The 19,237-nt window shown below is 39.6% G+C and overlaps 1 protein-coding gene across 1 annotated transcript in view; it reads left to right on the top strand.

Moving 5' to 3' along the window:
• DPH1 (diphthamide biosynthesis 1) overlaps positions 1 to 19,237 on the top strand; it is a 79,944-nt gene that overhangs the window by 49,601 nt on the left and 11,106 nt on the right. The window contains exons 5-8 of the mRNA XM_089494441.1: positions 1,706 to 1,860; positions 9,492 to 9,613; positions 17,014 to 17,082; positions 18,326 to 18,482. Coding sequence (XP_089350567.1) covers positions 1,706 to 1,860; positions 9,492 to 9,613; positions 17,014 to 17,082; positions 18,326 to 18,482 — 503 coding nt within the window. The remainder of the gene's footprint in view (positions 1 to 1,705; positions 1,861 to 9,491; positions 9,614 to 17,013; positions 17,083 to 18,325; positions 18,483 to 19,237) is intronic.

Genomic DNA, 19,237 nt, shown 5'->3' with positions numbered 1-19,237 from the left:
TTTCTGCCGCCCGTATTACCGACGCGGTCATGCCTGCTGACAGCAGCTTTCTTCTTGGTAGATGCACGCATATAAGACATGGGACTTTAAGTATGCACCCTAAGGATGTGCTACTTCCCATCATATTAATATATCCGGTCTGTCATATAACAGAGGCAAAAAACGGAAGCAAGTGTTAGCGGCTTGGTGTTTTAAATATTGTCCTTTTTTCCTTTTATATCTTGCCCACACTCCGACAGGCACTTATCATTAATATGAACAGATATATATATATATATATATATATTTTTTTTTTTTTTTCCATTTCGCACGGCCTCTTTTGTCGCTCATTCCATGTTACTCTGTCGGTTTACCTGCAATCTATTCAATGTTTAAATTTCAGTGTTTTCCCCCTCCTTTTAGGTTTGCACCACAGTCCCTCTCTTAATTGTCATCTCTCATTGATGTTTATTTTTCACTTACTGTTCTTCTCTCCTGTTTTCCTGTCTGCCATCTCCCACCCCCATGACCCCCTCCCTTATCGCGTAGCCGTTGCCCTTTCCATCTCTCTGGGGGTACATTGGGCAGGGTTCCCAGTCTGTGTGCGCTATGTTTTTCCCCAGTAGAAGCCGAGCTGTATCTGGGCCCGTCTGAGCCCCACTCGGCTCTCTAGGCATTCTGGTACTCTGTATTCTGTTGCCATGGAAACTGCCGGCATGTCCCAGATGTGGCGAACTTTGAAGTCCGAATATGATGGAATCATCCCAAAAATAACCAAAAAGCAGAAGGGGGGGTGTGGAAAGGGGAATAGGAAGAGAAATATCTACAGACTTAAGGTGGATCTGTTTTGCAGCAAAATATTAGACTTGCATGAATATATAGACTGAATATATTTATTTTCTCTGAGCATCTGCTGTTTTTAACTGTTTTATAATCTTTAAAAAAAAATAATGAATTAAACATAGAATGTGTCGGCAGATAAGAACCATTCGGCCCGTCTAGTCTGCCCAATTTCTGAATGGTTTTATTATCTGGCCTAATCTTATATCTAGGGTAAACTCCTTCACTGTATTAACCTTTACCACTTCTGCTGGAACCTCATTCCACGCACTCACCACCCTCTCTGTAATGTAATACTTCCCGATATTACTTGTAAGCCTCGTGCTTTTTTATGTTGGCAGAGCTCTAAATAAGTGTACAGTTTCTGTTTAACCCTTTGACTGCCAGAAGGACTGCCAAGAGTTAAAAAAAAATAAAAAAATAAAAAAAAAAATCCAGGATATGGTACTTAATCTATGGAACCTGATAAGAAATAAATGGATGGCTTAAATCTTTGCTGGTTTCGTCGTTTGCCCATCTTGTTTCGTTTAGGAATAATCTGGCCACATTTCGTCTGGGAGCTGGGCTTTGTTACCTTTCTATTATACACGTGAGTTTTAAAACTCGGCACAGCGGACGCTCTCAGGTTTCAGGTTTCAAAGAGCAGCCATTCCCTAAGCCACGGAAATGTTCATTTCATAACAATAAATCGTTCATTTATTATTTAGAGTTTTCAGCATAGGTCACCCGTCGAATGAATGCATTTGCAAACGGGGCCCCTGACCCGCAGAGCTTGCACTCTGTTTTTAATAAACCCTCCATCTGTACACATTACTGTTTTTCTACGTTTATTTGCCTACTGTCACCGAGACAGGCCATGTATAACCTCTTGCTTTCTACCCTGTAGTCCCCATCGATGCCACGCACGGCATTCGGATGTTGTATGTCTTTGTGGATATAAAGATTGACACGTCACACTTTGTGGACACAATTCGCTTTAACTTCTCGCCTGGATCATCGCTCGCTTTTGTCAGCACAGTCCAGTTCGTGTCCGCACTCCAGGTAATCTGAAGAGCTTCTGCATCGGTTGTATTACAATTAACCTAAAGTTCATGTTTTATGTTTTAAAGGCGCTGTTCCACTTATATCCCTGGATTCAATACTTTCTTAAAATACATTACACGCATCTTTCCTATAACTGTTAAATACCTTTCCCAGATATAATTATTTAATCGTGTAATATGTTGCCTAATACATCATTTTTCAGGGAATGCTTAATTATCATGTGATAAAGGGTCTCTGTGTTCTTTTCTTTTGATAAAAGAATAAAATAACAAATATACTAAAGTTCATGTGCTTAATACACTGGTTTGATGAATGATCTGTCTAAGTGGATCAGCACTTTTAAATGTTTATGGGTTACAGTATAATACAGTTGTTTCTAACTTACGCCATTGGAGATTTTGGGGTGAGTATGTGTGGCAAACTGCTCTTTAGAATTCTGAAACCCCTATGGCTCTATATTTTCCAGTGGCCATTCATATATGAACTATTGTTAATTCAAGAAGGAAATGTAGTCAAGTATATGATGATGATTTCTGGTGGTCCCAGATCTCAGCGTCTTTCCAAAATGTCCACAGTCTTTGCCTTTTTCAACAAAACTTTTGTATTCTTTCTGTTAAGATCATTTGAAACCTAAATAAGCATTTTGTACAGACTACTTATGAGTAGACAGTAGTCATGCATTGTTTTTAATCCCTCCTTTGTAGTTAATGCCGGGTAAAGTGATATAGTTGCCTTATAATTCTCATTGATTGGGATAATGTGTAATGGATTCCTGTTTTAAGTGGAGGGGAATGGGTTAACGTGAATGCTGCGGGGAAAACCCTTACTGTGCAGAGACAGAAACAAGTGCATAGAGTCCTTCACACGCGAGCCTGCCTCGCACTCCGCATATAGTGATTAATGTGGTTGTAAGGAATATTTGTTCAAGCCTTCAGAGGCAGCTCAAAACCAAATAAAAGGGGGCATTGAAAGACTTGGGAAAATGATCCAGGAGACAGTGGGGCCAAGCTCAACACGGCACCTTAACACCCAATCGCATCTTCAGATACTTTAGGGTGCACGATGCTGCAGCATTGTTTAGTAAATGAAGCCCCTCGTCTACAAGTCTAAAATCGAATTTATCCGATCAAATATTTCCAAGGATCTAGCCTTCTCCATCAGGGCCAAGTCTATTTTGATATACCACAAAACAAATCAAATAGTCATGTGGCCTGTCAGAACACAAAGGTCAAAATCTTCCTTTACTTTTTTGAGATATACCGGTGTGTGTGTGTGTGTGTGTGTGTGTGTGTGTGTGTGTGTATATATATATACCGTATTTGCTCGATTATAAGACGAGGTTTTTTTCAGAGCAAATGCTCTGAAAAATACCCCTCGTCTTCTAATCGGGGTCGTCTTCTAATCAGACCTCAAATAGAGGTCTGATTAGGAGACTAAGATCCAGATCCCCCGCACCGCTGCAGGGGACCTGGATCCTCCTGTCTCACCCGACTCCCCCCCCCCCCCATCATACACACTTACCGGTGCTTCCTGCTGTGTTGCCGGGACAGCGGGTTGACGTCTACGCAATCCGCGTAGACAACGTCCGCTGCAGCCGGAAGGAGGTGTGGCTAGCAGCGGGGGTTGTCTGCGTCCGTCGCATAGACCTTCCCCGACTGTCAGAGATCAGAGTTCCCCGCACCGGTGCGGGGAACTCTGATCTCTGACAGCCGGGGAAAGTATACGCGACGGACGCATACAAACCCCCGCTGCTAGCCACACCTCCTTCTGGCTGCAGCAGAAGGCGACGTCAACCCGCTGCCCCGGCTGGAAGCACCGGTAAGAGAGGGGGGAGAGCGGGGGAAGGGGGGGGAGAGAGTGTGTGTGTGTGTTAGTTAGTTAAATGGGGGTATAGGGTGTGTGTGTGTGTTAAATGGGGGCATAGGGCATTTCTGGAGTGGCGTTAAGGGGGCATTTAATAGAGCACTCTGCCTCCTGAAATGCCTTATACCTCCCTATATGCCACTCTGCCCCATAATATGCATTTTAACCCCCTAAATGCCAGAATGGGATATAGGGGTATAAGGCATTTCTGGAGGCAGAGTGGCACATAGGGGGTCAAAAGGCATACCATGGGGCACAGTGGCATATAGAGGGTTAAAAGGCATATCATGGGCCACAGTGCCATATTGGAGTGGCAAGCCTGGGGGCAGATGTGCGTAACTGGGGGACAGGTTGGAAAATACAAGAAATAAAAACAAAAAAAATCTTTTTCTCAATCATAGCTTTTATTAAAAAAAATAGTTTACATGAATTAACATTTACTGGTAAAACTTTTTTCCTTTGGGGTCGTCTTATATTCAGGCTTTTTCTTTGTTTCCTAAGTTAATATTCAGATTTTGGGGGGTCGTCTTATAATCAGGGTCGTCTTATAATCGAGCAAATACGGTAGTTATAGTGAGAGAGGGTGAAATAATCAGTCCATTCTACGGTGTGTCATAGAGTCCAAGAGAAGAAAAATTGTCAGAAGTGCGTCCTTTCCAAACAGTTATTGAAAATTATCAGGATGCAACAAAAAAACTAGAGAAAGGCCACCACTGATCTACCCGATAATGTTACATGAAAAAGATAAAGATTGTGTGAAGTGTAATGTCACTGATGAAGAGGATCTCCCACCTATATTTCCTCATGTTTTGTGTCAGTATTCCTTGGAAATTCCATGTAATGGGTGGTTCTAATGTCCTTGTTGCGTAGGACCACAAGCCGGTCAAAAATAGTCTTATAGCCAGTCGTGGTAAATGATGTAATATAATAGAATTCATGGGACTTTTTACTTTTGTTGTGCTATAAACGTTTTGAGCAGTAGCTTCAGGATGGCGGCACATTGCCCCGGTGGTTGAGCTAACATTGGGGTTGACTACGCTGTTTGGCTTATGAACCAGGTCAGATATTGCAGACATGCATTGTGCTAAAAAAGTGTCTTTTGGCTTCTCTGCCCGGCGGCTACATTTAGAACATGCAGGTGCTTCTGGAAATTCAGAGTATATTTACTGCTGAGTGAATTTATTGCTGAGAACTCACATGAGTCCAGGCACATAGTAAATTAGAATAAGGGTGGATATGTTTTCCGGCTCTCATACTCGTTTCTGAAGTAGAGAGAGCAGAGTCAGTCTTAGTGTAATGCAAACTCTGTTTTTCCTCCCTGTCCATGTGCCTGCTCAATTGTTATGGTCTTTAGTGTGGCGTGGTCCAAGTAACCTATATTGTCAAGTTAATACTTCTGCCACAACACAAAGTGACCCTAAGAGAGGGTCACCAGAAAGTGCTGTTAAGTTGGGGTAAATATGTAGGAAAAAAGCTACTAAAGGTAAATTGATTGTTGGTAGGCTGATGGAGATGGAAAGTTACGAGACTCTCCCACATGGAGCTTACCGTAGGGCTTGTTATTTAAAGTGTTTTGGCTGAGCTCGTCCCATACTTGGTTGTACACGGCACCTTTTACTTGAGAATCTCAAGGAGCTCTCCTAAAGAGGGAAAAAAGTCAACGCGGACTTCCTTGCTCCCAGTGCCTACAAGAACACCAACATCTGGCTGAGCTGCTCTCCATAGTGATTTCATTAGTATCCGCTCCTGGGAGAAGCAGTGATGGCTACAATGTGAAGCGATCTGGCTTGTGATTTGGTTTTAGCAGTGTTAGATAAGTCATACTGAAAATGATATGTATGCGGGTACAACCAAGCCGGTAACTGCCCCAAAGCATCGGTACCAAAAAAGTTAAACCAAATCATTTAAAAGAGCATGGCTCAAGCAAGGAGGAGAAGCGCTCATAAGAATGAAATAATGTGTACTAATCTACTGGAGAATTTATATAATATTTTTATTGTTAAGATTATAAAATTTCCACTATAGTTTAATGTATGGCAGGACACGTGTGAAAAGTCTCTTTAAAACTTAGTGGTCGGCACATAATGCTTTAAAATACGGTATATACTCTTCTTGTGCAAAGTTCCTTATTCAAATACTTAGTTGAAGTATTCCTGTGTTTTGTTACACTGAAAGTAACTTGTCAATTTTTCCACCAGTAGATTTATATATTTCCGAAATAATTGCCAAGTTGTGGCTGCAACACAATGTTTTTTGATCATTTTATTTGACAATGAAATGAATGAGCTGGTTCTACACCATAGTTTTAGAATATAGCACATAGACGTGTATTCTCTCGTCTTGCATATTGACTCGCACACCATATTTGCATCCTGTTAAGCTTTTCAGTGTGCCTAGCACCCCATCTGGCTTTAAAATGATTACAAGTATAATGTAACCCAACTAACCTAAACTTTGGAACATTTAATTTTTCAGTATTCTATTATTTTACTGTAAGATCATATCGCTGTCCTGGCTTTCATGCCATCGTTGTGGTGGTGTCAGAACCTCACAATATGGTCTGGTGAAATATGACTGGGCTGCAGTGATCCTACTAAAGACTATAACTCGCCACTTTTGGCTACTAACTAGCACCAATATAACAGTTCAATAATTCCAATTAGAATAGAGATGGCGTGCGTAACTATTACTTAGCGAACGTCTATCCCGTGCGTGCTTCAATCCCTTCGCTGTAGTAGAAGAATGCCATTAAGCTATTCTGAATGTAAGGCAAGACCAAGGACTGATTAATGTTTCTACATCAGGAAATGGGCCAGCTAACATTGCTTCTTATCTGCCTTCAAATTCTATGTTAACAGGTGGGCAAAAGTTGGAGGAACACATTCTGTGTGCTAGCTGAATGTGCCGTACAGTGAATAACCTTTTAAGGGTTAATTATTGATGGTATAATTTCTTTTGTGCGGACAGAAATATCTCCGCTATCCTGCTTGGCGTTTCATGCACGCACTTGCAGTAATCATTGATTTTCATTATCTTTGTGAAATTTGGGGTGTGCTGACCCAAAAACCTTTTTTTCCCCCAATAGTCCACAAGGCAGCACTGACCTGAAACGGCATTTGTGCGAGCGGTTACGGTGTCGCTTGTGTCCATGGAAACAATTCTTTTAATAGGTAAAGCCCTTGAACCTCTTCATTGATGTCAAAGGCCATATCTGTGCACAACATCCCTTGTTACTCTTCTGCCTCTGACCGATTTCTTGAATGCCTTCAGATGGTGGATTAAAAAGGACAGTTCTGGTACAAATTACTTAAAATTGGATCTCAGCCTTTACAATCTCTGCAGTAAACCGTGTTATCTGATTAAGTGGCCTTACACACAGCAGTTGTAGGTTGAAATAACAAGTTATAAGACCAACGTATTATCTGTCGTAAGAACCTCAGTGGCTTTATCTGGGACCTTTTGTATTGTACGTGATCACTTTTGCCTTTTATTTCTGTGAAAGGATGCCGCCTGATTCATTTTAGACAATCTGTGGATAGATAAACTACAATCTGTGCTATGTACTTGTAGAGTTGAACTATAGCGGGATTTTCCCCCATTGTGCCCCAGTCTAGTCTAATGCCATCATCTTGCATATAAATTAGTTTATTAATATGCAAACAAAGCATAATTGTCTATGTTCAGTTTGCCACTTTCATAAGCGAATGAATGAGCACTGATTTCATTGGTGGATGGAGTTGCTATAGCGCCACTCCACTTACAATATTATGCTTTGATCACATGTATCATTTGCACAAATCCTGCGACCCACGTTAAAAAAAAAAATAAAAAAAAATAAAAAAAATTGCATTGTACACATAGCCAGACTATCCTAAGTTAAAAAGGCTGCCCAACGGGACTTGGAAGCTGTTGTCTGGACTCGTCAACCATTCCGATTTGGGTTGGAAAATTATTTATGCCATATATATGTGGCACAGAATACAATGTGTGATATATATATATATATATATATATATATATATATATATATATATATATATATATATATATTACAGAAGACAAACCTGAATCCTCGCTTCTTGTCAAGGGTCATCGCCTATAACAAGGAAGACACGTGGAATTATAGAGTTAAATTTCAGGGAAAAACCAGAAATCCATCAGTAAATTGTCCTGTCCATCCATATCTGTAACTGATCCTGTATTCGGAATCCTTGGCGACTTCCTTCTGCCTTAGCCCTGGTCAGAGTCGGAATATTGCTATTATTTTCTTGTTTATTTGTATGTCCTTCTTCATTGGTTTCCGAACTTGATGTTGACAAATTCTAACCTCTGAGCTGTAATCGCTCCAATGTAACTCTCTAACCCATTTTTCATTGAATAGCAAAGAAATTCCTCCTCCGTTTAATCACATAGGAAAAACAAAATCATTTTGAGCTTCCATTGTAACATCTCACACGGAGGCAGTAAGACCAGTTAAGTTCTGGTTGTCCTCTGCGCTTAGGAAATTGGAAGCCCCTTTGGAACCATTAAGGAGTTATTGGAAGGTCATGAGGATTCCCCTCTCCTATCAATGTTAGTGAGCATCATGCCCACATAAAAGTATGCTTTCCTTTTCTTTTTTCACTTAATGATTGCTTGCTAGTTGTATATGGCAGTCAGTATGTAAGAAAGTGAGCGATTCTTCATTTCCCTGCCGCCTCAGGGCATTCTATATTTTACCTATACGAGCATTTCCATTATCCCTCTGTTTTGTCAAAGGATGATTTCTGTTATCTATTTTGAACAGCAATTGCAGAACTATCACAAAAAGTTGATTGATAGTCCTTGAATTCACTGGGCTAGCATGGGGAACAGAAATGGATCTGGAAGAAGAAATATGTCTGGGTTTAGGGACAGTGTTAAATTTAGAAATATGATACAGTAAGACGCATTACCGAGTTTGTTTTTGCTGGGAGAGAGGCATCTGCAGTCTGAAAGCCACTTTATAATTAGGTAAGAGAGATGCTTATTTCTTTATAACCCAGGTGTCATTTAGAGGCTCTTTGGCTGATGCTTTGATAGAATAAGTGAGTGACGCGTGTTTCCGGTTATTGTTCACTGATGAAAGGGTGGCTGATTATGTTTGAAAGGTATTTCTAATGATTACCAGGAAAGTATTTTTTAAGATTTAGTTCTTTCCTCTGGCCCCTAGATGTTAGCCTGTATTTCTCTTGAAACTCTTTTCTTCTGAACTTTCTACACGGGAGTGACGTTTTCTTTTAACCTTTTCTCTTTCAATAGGAGACGTATAAGAACTGTATACCCTCCATCCATACTAATGGACAGTGAGGAGATGCCTACGAGTAGACTTATCACACTAGCAGTTAGTGTATATCTTGCATTCAACCAGCCATTGAGCAAGATGAGTGGTGTCCATGACCGCCACAGTATTTCCATATGGGTTTCCACAATAATTCTAATATATTATAGATATACTATCCGACCAGGGCTGAAGCGTGTGGCATGAAAAAGTCACCTGTCCGGTGTAGCATCACTCACTACAGAGTTACCAAACTGCCTCTTGAAGCAATATTAGCACAAGCGCCGTGTGTTGGGGTCTTCATAAAATGGGTTTCTATGGCCATTCTATTGAACTGAATTTGTCTTAAGTGACTTGTGATGGTGGTGTGGAATTTCAATGGTTTCATTGTCATAGTTGGTCTTACCCTTGGGTAATGTTGTGTCTCTCTCTCTCTCACTCTCTCTCTCTCTCTCTCTCTCCTCAGGCTGCTTACCATGCCCTACGCTCCGAGTATGAATTGACCATACCGCAATGCAAGCCACTGTCACCAGGAGAGATTTTGGGATGCACGTCCCCGCGGCTGGAGAAGTCTGTGGATGCTGTTGTGTGAGTAACAATGTCAGCGTTCGTAAATTTAAGTAACAGTGGTGAAGAATTGTCACATGTAATCTAATCTACACCATTACAGAAAAAAAACAAAAAACTAGCCATCACATTTGGAAATCATCTTATGTTATTTCAGTGGTCTGTTTTTATGGTATTTAGAATTTGTTTAGCCGTTTGATGTCACCAATCTACCAAATCCTAGAGCCATAGTGCATTTCATGAAAATGAATGATGATTGCATTGAAATCCTAGTACCATACCAAGTAGAAAGCGATGAAACATATAGACATATATCATTTTTATATCCAAGTTTAATGTTGTGTGTGTGTGTGTGTGAAGATTTAGGGTAAAAACGGCATTTCCTCTGTAATTATCAATACCCACATGATATTGGATTCCATAGATCTAAATATAGATGTATTTAAATGAGGGCACAGTGCAATTTACTGATGAATTGTATTGTACCATGAACAAAATCGCACTTTCTGCAGGGTTATTATAAAGTAAATGTTTCATTTCTTTTCCATTTAATACATATGTTTATTATCATAATGTTCAATAAGTGCAGCTCTTTTAATGCTTAAGGAATGGGATTTTTGTTAACTTTGGTTTATTGTGTTTCCAAACTTCAATCCAGTAATTTTCATTTAGATTTATTTTATGGTAGATTTGCATTGTAATTTAAAATGTGCCGACATATTTTGCAATGCATTACAATGGGCCAGGAAGACAATAACAAATAATTATAACCTTAAAGTGCCTGAATACAGTAAGTGACGAGCACCCTGCCACGAATTCCACTTTTAGATTGCTAGGTTTCAGCATGGCGTCTGGCTGCATATATATTTCTAAAATATTACCCAGTGGTGGGTTTTTTTCGGTAGGGACTGTTGTTTCCTTGTATGTAAACCATGCTAAGAAGAAAAAAAATGTTTCTTGTTGATGACACGATCTTAGGACCGCAGGATAAAAAAAAAATAAAAATCCATTAATCTTGGTCTTTTAGAGAACGGTCCTTTGCCTAGCAGACCTGTTTCCAGGAGAGAAATTGAACAATGATGATCTTCACTTTTCTAGTTCAGGCTAAAGAGTTTGAGTGTCTTACAAGCGGTGTATCTAGTGCCTAGAAAATCTTTATAATGTATAAGGCCACATTGAAATTATGCGTGTGCCTTTTTTAATAAGAGTAGATATACCAAACATAAATAAAAATTGTAGTGAATCAAAATAACAGGGCAACATAATCTGCCGATTTATATATATATTTATATATATTTTTTTTTATATATATATATATATATATATATATAAAATCATACCTTTCTGTAAATTATAATTTATTTAGTTTTCTATAAAAATGAACATTTATTCACCAGTGAGAGAGAGTTTGTCACTGCCACTGGATTTTCTTTTTTTTCCCCTCGTTCTCTTTTCTTTCTTATTCTGTTGTACAAGGGTAGCATCATGTGGTTTAAAGCTTTTTTTATTTTTTGTAGAAACAGGTAAAGTTCTCTATGAAATAAATAGATTTCTTATAGAGAATCGGATACCTAAAATGAATGACGCTTTACCACTGACCCCAAAGAGCTATAAATAGCTCAGTAGGAGAGAGGGGCTCTGTTTCCGGCCATAATTGAACCTTTTAGACTGTGTTACAATTTTAATGTGTGGTGAGTCTGATTTAGAGGAAGAGTCTGGCATTATAATCGGAGGGTTGGTGAAATGAGATGCACACACAGCTAATCTTACTCACCCTGCGAGCCGGGGAAATGTGCGTGGAAAGTTTAAAAGGATGTTGTCCGATCCAAGCATTAAGAGCGACCACAGGCGTCGGGAGAGGCAAGAGAGAGAATGCAAGAGAAGAAGAAAAAAATCTGCCTTTATCGGTTTCTTTTTTTGTCATACACTTTTAACATTTGCTTCTCCTGATAAGCTACCTTTTTACTATGCGTTCTCCACTGCTCTGCTTATATTAGCGCTTTGTTTTACAATAATGGCTGCATGGTTCCAAGAATGGTGTCTATTTTTCTTGTAGCGGATCGTTTTTTATTATTCTATTCCTCTCCACTTTCTTTGCTAAAGCTCATTCTGCGAGATCATGCTAGACTTGTTTTAAAGGCTGCTGAAATTCCCATACTGCATGGTCAGAATATAACTAGCGGCCTATAGTAAATGAGGCATGGAGTGTACATAGTGATTGCAACATGGGGTATTAACGTCTAGGTTCCGTTTGTAATGAGAACATTGTCGCAAACAGCCAAGCTGCAGTGTTCTTGGCGTTGCTGCTTATAAAAACGCTTAAAGACACAGCTGTGTAGTTTGTTTTCTTTCCCTGTGACTGATCCTTCGTGGAAATTTACCATTCACCCCAGCGTTCTTTTGGTCTGCAAATGGAACATTTTGCAGAGCTGCTTGGCTCTACCCCTTTCTACTTGATGACGTGCTGCCCTATCTAGCAAGTTAGCATGTCGTTGGAATAGACAGGTCCTAATTGGTTTTAATCCTTGAGCTGAAAGCAGGTATCCTGGAAGGGAGAAGGCATGGACATATGCCTATTCTGAATCTAACCAAGAGCTCTTCCTTATAACTGTCCTGTTTTCCTAGCCACCACAGCCTCCGTAACACCTTATACCAGGCACACCATGCATCATTCCAAGATAGAATGCAGATTTACAATGCTATATCCCAGCTTGGTTGGCCATGCGTTCAACCTGAATATAAGACTAGGTCTGGATGTTTGGCTTACCCTTCCAAGTGCGATGGTATGGACCAATGCGGTAATAGAGTTTGTCTTGGGTGGTCAAGACAGCAATTAAAACAAAAAAAAGGATGGAGATTGTATATTTTCCATAGTGAATGGAGAAGACTTGCATCCGCAGCTATATAATGAGTTGAGAGTTTCACGGGGTGTGTAATTTCACTAACAAACTCATTTGACAAGCACCACACATTGTTTTCTGTGTCTCTACATAATCGACTTCATTGCTGTCCCCTTAGGCTGCTAAAGGTATAAAAATGCATTACCTTATGGGAAACTCCCTGGAAGCATAACATATGCACGTCAGCTGTAATCTAGTGACAAGTTTCAAACAATCTATTTGATTTAACTTCAACAAGCGTACCGAGAAAAAAGAAAATACTTAACTTTGCGGATATACTGCATATACGATGAAAGATTGTTTGCTCATTAAAGGGTATCCCAGTCAGTATATCTGAGATTCTTAGATCCCGACCCAAGTCAGAGTCCCAGCTATGTGTTTATTTACTTGTATTCCTGAAATATTTGGTGCAGTCAAACCGAATGGTGCTGTGGGTGGAGGTCAGCCTAGTGTGCCTTCATGTAATTTACTATGCAGTTCTCCCACGCGCTTCTCGCACAACAAGTGATTAATTAAAGGTACTCTTAGCTGCCAACAGATTAGTGGTTTTTGACACATTCATTGGCTGTTAATCAGTATCATTTATTGTGCTAAAAATGACACTAAAATAAACTCCTCCTTTTTGGTGACATTTTAAAACGAAAAAAAAAATCCACAGACAATGAACATGTCTGCAATCCATGACAGCTATTTGGATACCCCTCGTTGTTAGGGCCGCTTTACCCCAGCGTTGCCAAGCTTGCCTACCCCTGAGGCCAGAATTGCCCCGGATGCAGTGTTATCATTGTAGAGCGATACACTGCAATACAGCTGAGCGGTAACATACACACGTGCGTGTCTGGATATATGATATATATTTATATCATTTTTTTTTTTTTTAAGAAGTGCGACGCCTTTTTTTTTTTTTTTTCGGTGTAATAAGTTCGATTTATGTCTCTTTTATTGTTTATTACTTATGAGTAGTGCCGTGTCATGTAAACGTAGAGAAGTGAACGAAACCTTGAATTCTCTGCAGTCTTTTTAAAACTCACTCACGTGTGACAGGTCATGTATGTGCAGTCTGTATTGATATGTGTATGCGTGTATGTATGTAGGCTTATTGTCATTCAAGTAAAAATGAAACGTGATACAAATTTCACACCCCACGTTCATATTTGTGTCTGTTTATATGTATGTGTGTGTGTGTGTGTATATATATGTGTGTATATATATATATATATATATATATATATATATATATATATATATATATATATATATATAATGAGTTACCAGCAGCAACAAAAACAATGCTGGTTTGATTAGCATTAAGAAAATAGTGTGTATAAGTTATGCATGAACTGCCTCACTCGGTACACGGTTTTCGGAGTGCCCTGGTACTGTACCGTTGACATTTAAAGATAGCACTCCTGTAGCTGTTGGCTATGAATTGGGAATGTGAAAATGTTGCCAAGAAAACTGCATGAGTTGTCCCTGTTTTGCAGTCAAAAACTCTTCTCTAGAATCCTAGTTTTCCAGAACATCATACCTTTAATTTTTCTCATCTTTTCCACGCTGCATCTTTGGTTGTCAAAGCTTCTGTCTGTGTTTTCGCTTTTATTGGTCTTGCTTTTCTAGAATGTATTTTTAATGCAGACTAACTTATTTTTAATGTTTTCCTGTTTGTTTTTTTCTTTCTCGTCAGGATGGCCTTCCTTTTATGTGAATGTTGTCGTTTCTTAGTCTGTTATGAGGAAGGTGTCATCTCTGCAGTCTGCCCTTAGTTTGATATCTTGTCTCTGTTACTTGAATATATTTTTTTCTGCTGCTGTCCTTCTTGACTTCGTCATCGTCTTTTCTCTGTGGCATCCTTAAATAAGCGTTCCCGCAAGTGTCTTTCTTTTTTTGTTAAAGTGTCTTTTACGTGGATGTCTGATCTTTCCCTACGGTCCTTTACTCTGATGTGTCTCCTTTTCTCGTCCGTCTCCTTTACAAAGTGTTCCCTATGTTTTTTTCTGCTTTCTGTTTAGTTTTAATGTGTTCTCCTTCTAAACTAGTTACATGACTTGTTTCCTTTGGTCTTGATTGTCTCAACTTTCATTTTTTTAATGGTCTGCTGTTTTTCTGTGGCTTTTTGTCCTTTTTGTCCCCTTCTGTGGTCCTCCCTTGCCCCGATATCCAGTCTGTTCTTTATGGTCTGTCGTTACCATCATGTCTTATCCTTCTTTTCTTTCTTTAAGTATACCGTTTTCTTTTTGCCTTTATGTTAGTACTTTACATGAATGTCTAACATGTTCTGCCAAGTCTTCCTCTACCGTTTAATGTCTTGTCTTTTTGCCTCAGTCTTGCTTTGCGTGGATACCTCCTTTGGTCTTCCTTTTTCATATGTGTCGTCTTTTGCCTGTGGACCTCTTTGTTCCATATTTATTCTTTTATCTGCAGTATTCCTTTCCTTGAATGTCTCGTCTGTCTTGTGCAGTCTTCCTTTATCAAGATGTCTCATTTTTTTTCTTTGTGGTCTTACATTACTGGGATGACTTCCCTGTCTTTCTGATGCAGACACTGTTTCTCTCCTGGGGTCTGCTGCTTTCTCAATCTTGACATTATTTATTAGACACTCTGATTTTTCTTTTTCTCTCTCCCTCTTTCTCCTTCAGCAGATATTTATTTATTTTGTTTGTAATTCAGAGAATTCACACCACATTAAGCATTTTCATTACCTAAAATAATTAGGTGATGGGAGAGGAGCGGGCTCTAATTTGCTGTCCTTAAATAAAATTAATGCTCCTGTGATGCTGGCTTTGGACATTTTTCTTCCCCAATTACATTCTGGCCTCCCATCTATTATCTGTCCTGATATACGACTCAATTACCGGCAGCAAACTGCGGACAGAGGCAGTTACGGCAGAGCACTGAGAGGAAGACATGGGGTGATGGACAGAGAATTGAGAGGGGGACAAAGGGGAACACGGAAGACACATGAGCACACAAAAAGCTGACAAACATAAATCATACTACTCAACTCAATAAATATATATAGTAGTGTGTGAATTTCCAGAATTTCCAGTCCTATCTGCACTCAAGTTTTATTTGCTACACAAAAAAATGTGTTCCTGATTTGATTGAATTATTCAACAACATTTAAAACTGACCAGAGATGGGAACTTTCTTATTTTTCTTTCTTTTTCGATGACTTGTAACGACACGTAGCATTCATTATTTGTAGCTTTAATGATAATGTAATCACATAAGCAATTCAAAACAAGAACAAAGTATCATTTGCAGACATTTATCCATTTTAACCACAGATTTGTAAGGGTAATTCCAGTGCAACATGGCCTGTTCTGAACGTTTTTATCCTAGAGCAGAATCGTAGAAGTTGCGGAGCGATGTTTTTTTCCAGAATTGGATAATTGATACTTTAATGTCGACAATAGAATATTTTATATTTATGGGGCCTGCTTGACAATAAGGTGTATTAAATCTCTACAGCCAGAGTAGCCCTGGAGACCTACAGAATATTTATTTAAATCTGTACAGTAAAGCCATTACAGCACAGGTATAGTGTGTCACTGCCCCTTAACACATCCCTTTGCAGAGGGACCCAAGATCTTATAAGAATAGAGGAACGTATTGTTTGTACTTTCTTTTTTCCACCCAAAACTGCAAACATCTAGCAGAATTCCTTGTCTGGAGAGCTTGCGATTTATGCAGTAGCCTCATAGGGCGACGCAGGATCTATTATGGTATACAGTGTGTATATGGGGTGAAATACTTGAGAACATTTATATTGAATGTAAATGCAGAGGCCCGATGAAGGCAAAAAGGTTTATGAGAGCTAATTATTAGAAGGAAGAAATGGTTTTAGTGGAGAGGCAACAGGAATACCTCATTATTTCTGACATTGTCTATCCAAGGATGCTTAAGGGAAGAAAGATCAGAACGGGGTCCTTAATCCTGTATTATAACTGTCTGCCTCAATTCAGCATTTATTACTTCTCGTTGATCTTTTCAGCACACAGAAAAGAATGCACGATTAAGAGTAGCTCCTCTTCTTCTTTTTTTTTTTTTTCTTCTTCTTTCCAAAAAAAAGTCCATGGGGCCATATTTGATGATGAAATTCTGGGTCTGCACGCTTGAGTGGGCGCAGTCAGCAGGAATGGTAGTGTTGGTTACTATGGTGGTTGCGCTGTGGATACACCACTGCACTGCTCATTGGTCTTTTCCAAAAGTGTACACTGCTGCTTTTATTGTAAATGCCAACCTTCCCCATCTATTGTTTACTGACCTTCTTTTGCGTATTTATTTTTGATTTATGTAATTATTTTGGTCAGGTAAATGTGCCGTGTTTTGGCTTGGTACAGTTGCATCTCCAAGTCCTCTGGTAATTATTGGATCGATGGATTCCTTATTTTGTACACTGGTGTGAATTGATCCACATGGCTGGGAATATGTGCATGGATTTCTGTTGAGTGACCTTATTTGCTAAAATTGGCAATTTAACCTCGATTTTTTTTTTTCTTCACCTTCTTCTCCATGCAGGTATCTGGGGGATGGTCGGTTCCACCTGGAGTCTGTTATGATCTCCAACCCTGACGTTAAGGCATACAGGTAAAAGGACAAAAATGTATACGAAGGTTACGTCCAAACAATTCTTTAGGATCTGTGTTTAGTTAAGGATCCATAGAGACTGCTAGTGTGCATTACCCAAGACTTTCAGTCCATTTTAATTTCTGCAACCTCATATTGTAAGAAATTTTGACTCTCTTACAAGGTTTGTTCTTTAGGGAATGTGTGACAAAATAAAACACATGCAGTGTATAGAAGGAAGTAAATTGATCATAAAATTAGCCCACTGTAACAAATATTAAGCACACAAATACAATAACTACAACACAACCATATAACACAAACTATATCAATGAACAATACTCAAGTGTTCTCTGTGGGGATGGTGTATGTCTGGGGTCTCTTTGTAGAACCTCTCCATGGGTCGTGATCGAGTCCTCTCTCTCTCCCTCCCAGGATCCTCTTGCTCCTCAGAATAGGCACACTCTCAGCATAAAAAACTATCTTTTCCAGAAAGTATGTTCCCAGTAGGATTGTTCGCCACAGTGTGTTCCAAACATTATCTTTCTCAGGTAATGTCTATCCCAAAGATTGTGTGTGCCACACATTGTCTCTCATCCCAAAATTCACACTTGGTTTTATGAACAGATCTGGCCACCCACCCCCTTTCTCTTAATTCTCATTCCAGCATAATGGTGTATGATATTAGAAACTTTTATTACCCGTTACTCTTAGCGAGGTATGGAGATAGACTGGAAACCAAGCCTTAGTTTTCTAAACTAAGGCTTGATTTGTTGCCTGTTACAAAATGTGTTGCCTGTTACAAAATACAAATAATCTTTCAATGTGAAGCCAGATGGATATACACTGCTGTCTTGTGTGGCTCCTCAATCACACCGATAGAGGGTTCCAGCGTATGATGGCATTCCTCAGGGACCTCAGTCTTACGAAGTGAGAACTGAATGTCAGTATCTCAAGGTGTGGGGGGTGCGTTATACCGTGTGCTATGGATATCAAAAAGTTGAAAATCACTAAATGTGTTGGATGTTTTGTACTAGGCATGTTATCCTGTTTTTAACCAAGTCACGGCTAAAAATAATGGCATTCAGCATATTTTCGTAAGCCTATAACTCTCCCAACTGTTAAGCTGCAGTCTTCGTCGTTGTCCGCCACTGGCTGAAGGGCAATACAATCCACAAATTGTAGGCTTGAAGGGTGTAATATCAGAGTGGCCCTTGTTTGCTTCTGTTACAAGCAGTTGTTCTATCTCCTTGTTGTTCTATAGGTATGATCCGTATAGCAAAGTTTTCTCTCGTGAATACTATGACCATGGCACCATGATGAAAAATCGCCAAGAAGTCATCACATCAGCTGCTGGGGCTAAGACCTGGGGACTCATTCTTGGGACACTGGGACGTCAAGGATCTCCCAAGATCCTGGAGGTAACCGTGAAACACTTATTGTGTTATTAATCTTTTACATGCCAAAATCCTGTGCAGAATTTCCAGTTATGAATGCATCCTCTTATTAATTAGAAAATGCCAGAGGAAGTGATTGTGATGGAAATAAAGAATATATTTTTCATTATAAGGAGCACTGATGTGCACTGGCAGAAAAGAGGTTAACCCATTGGTGAGAGAAGTTCTGAAGACCAAAACACCAGTATATTTCCTCTTATGTGGTCTCGTGATGGAAAATTCTGATTCTTTGCTCTACAGAAAAGAATTTTTAGTCTCGGCAAGGATTTTTTGTTTACTTGATTTACATTTTTCTTTACAACTAAGAAGCAGTGGGGTTGTCCGTTCTCCCCGTTTCCAGATCCCTTAGCAGTTCATTAAACCGGAAGCATGCACCCATCATAATGAGTCCACTGATGGTTACTTTCGTGCGTGGAAGTGATAGCATGTATGTTAGATCCTCTGATTCTGTTGTATTGTTTGACTGCACAAACTGTGTTATGAAGACCAGCGAGCGATTCATCTGCCGTTTGCGTGGTTATGGTGAATGTAGTGGGTGCCGGATTTAGGTGTTTTGCCCTTACAACAGTATTCAGCAACCTCTTGGCAAACTGGAATGACGACTCTCGTCCAGTCAGAGGTCATTGGGGGCGTAAAAAGTGAGGATCGCTTTCTTTAGGGAGCTGTATGACTGATACATACATACATACAGGAGACAAGTGGAGTTTGAATGATACCTT

This window comes from Sceloporus occidentalis, unplaced genomic scaffold (assembly GCF_023333645.1).
Source record: "Sceloporus occidentalis isolate IW3139 unplaced genomic scaffold, rSceOcc1.0.p SCAF_72, whole genome shotgun sequence".
Lineage (NCBI taxonomy): Eukaryota > Metazoa > Chordata > Lepidosauria > Squamata > Phrynosomatidae > Sceloporus > Sceloporus occidentalis.
Note: the sequence above shows the minus strand (reverse complement) of the source record. Positions and strands in the feature narration are given on the sequence as shown.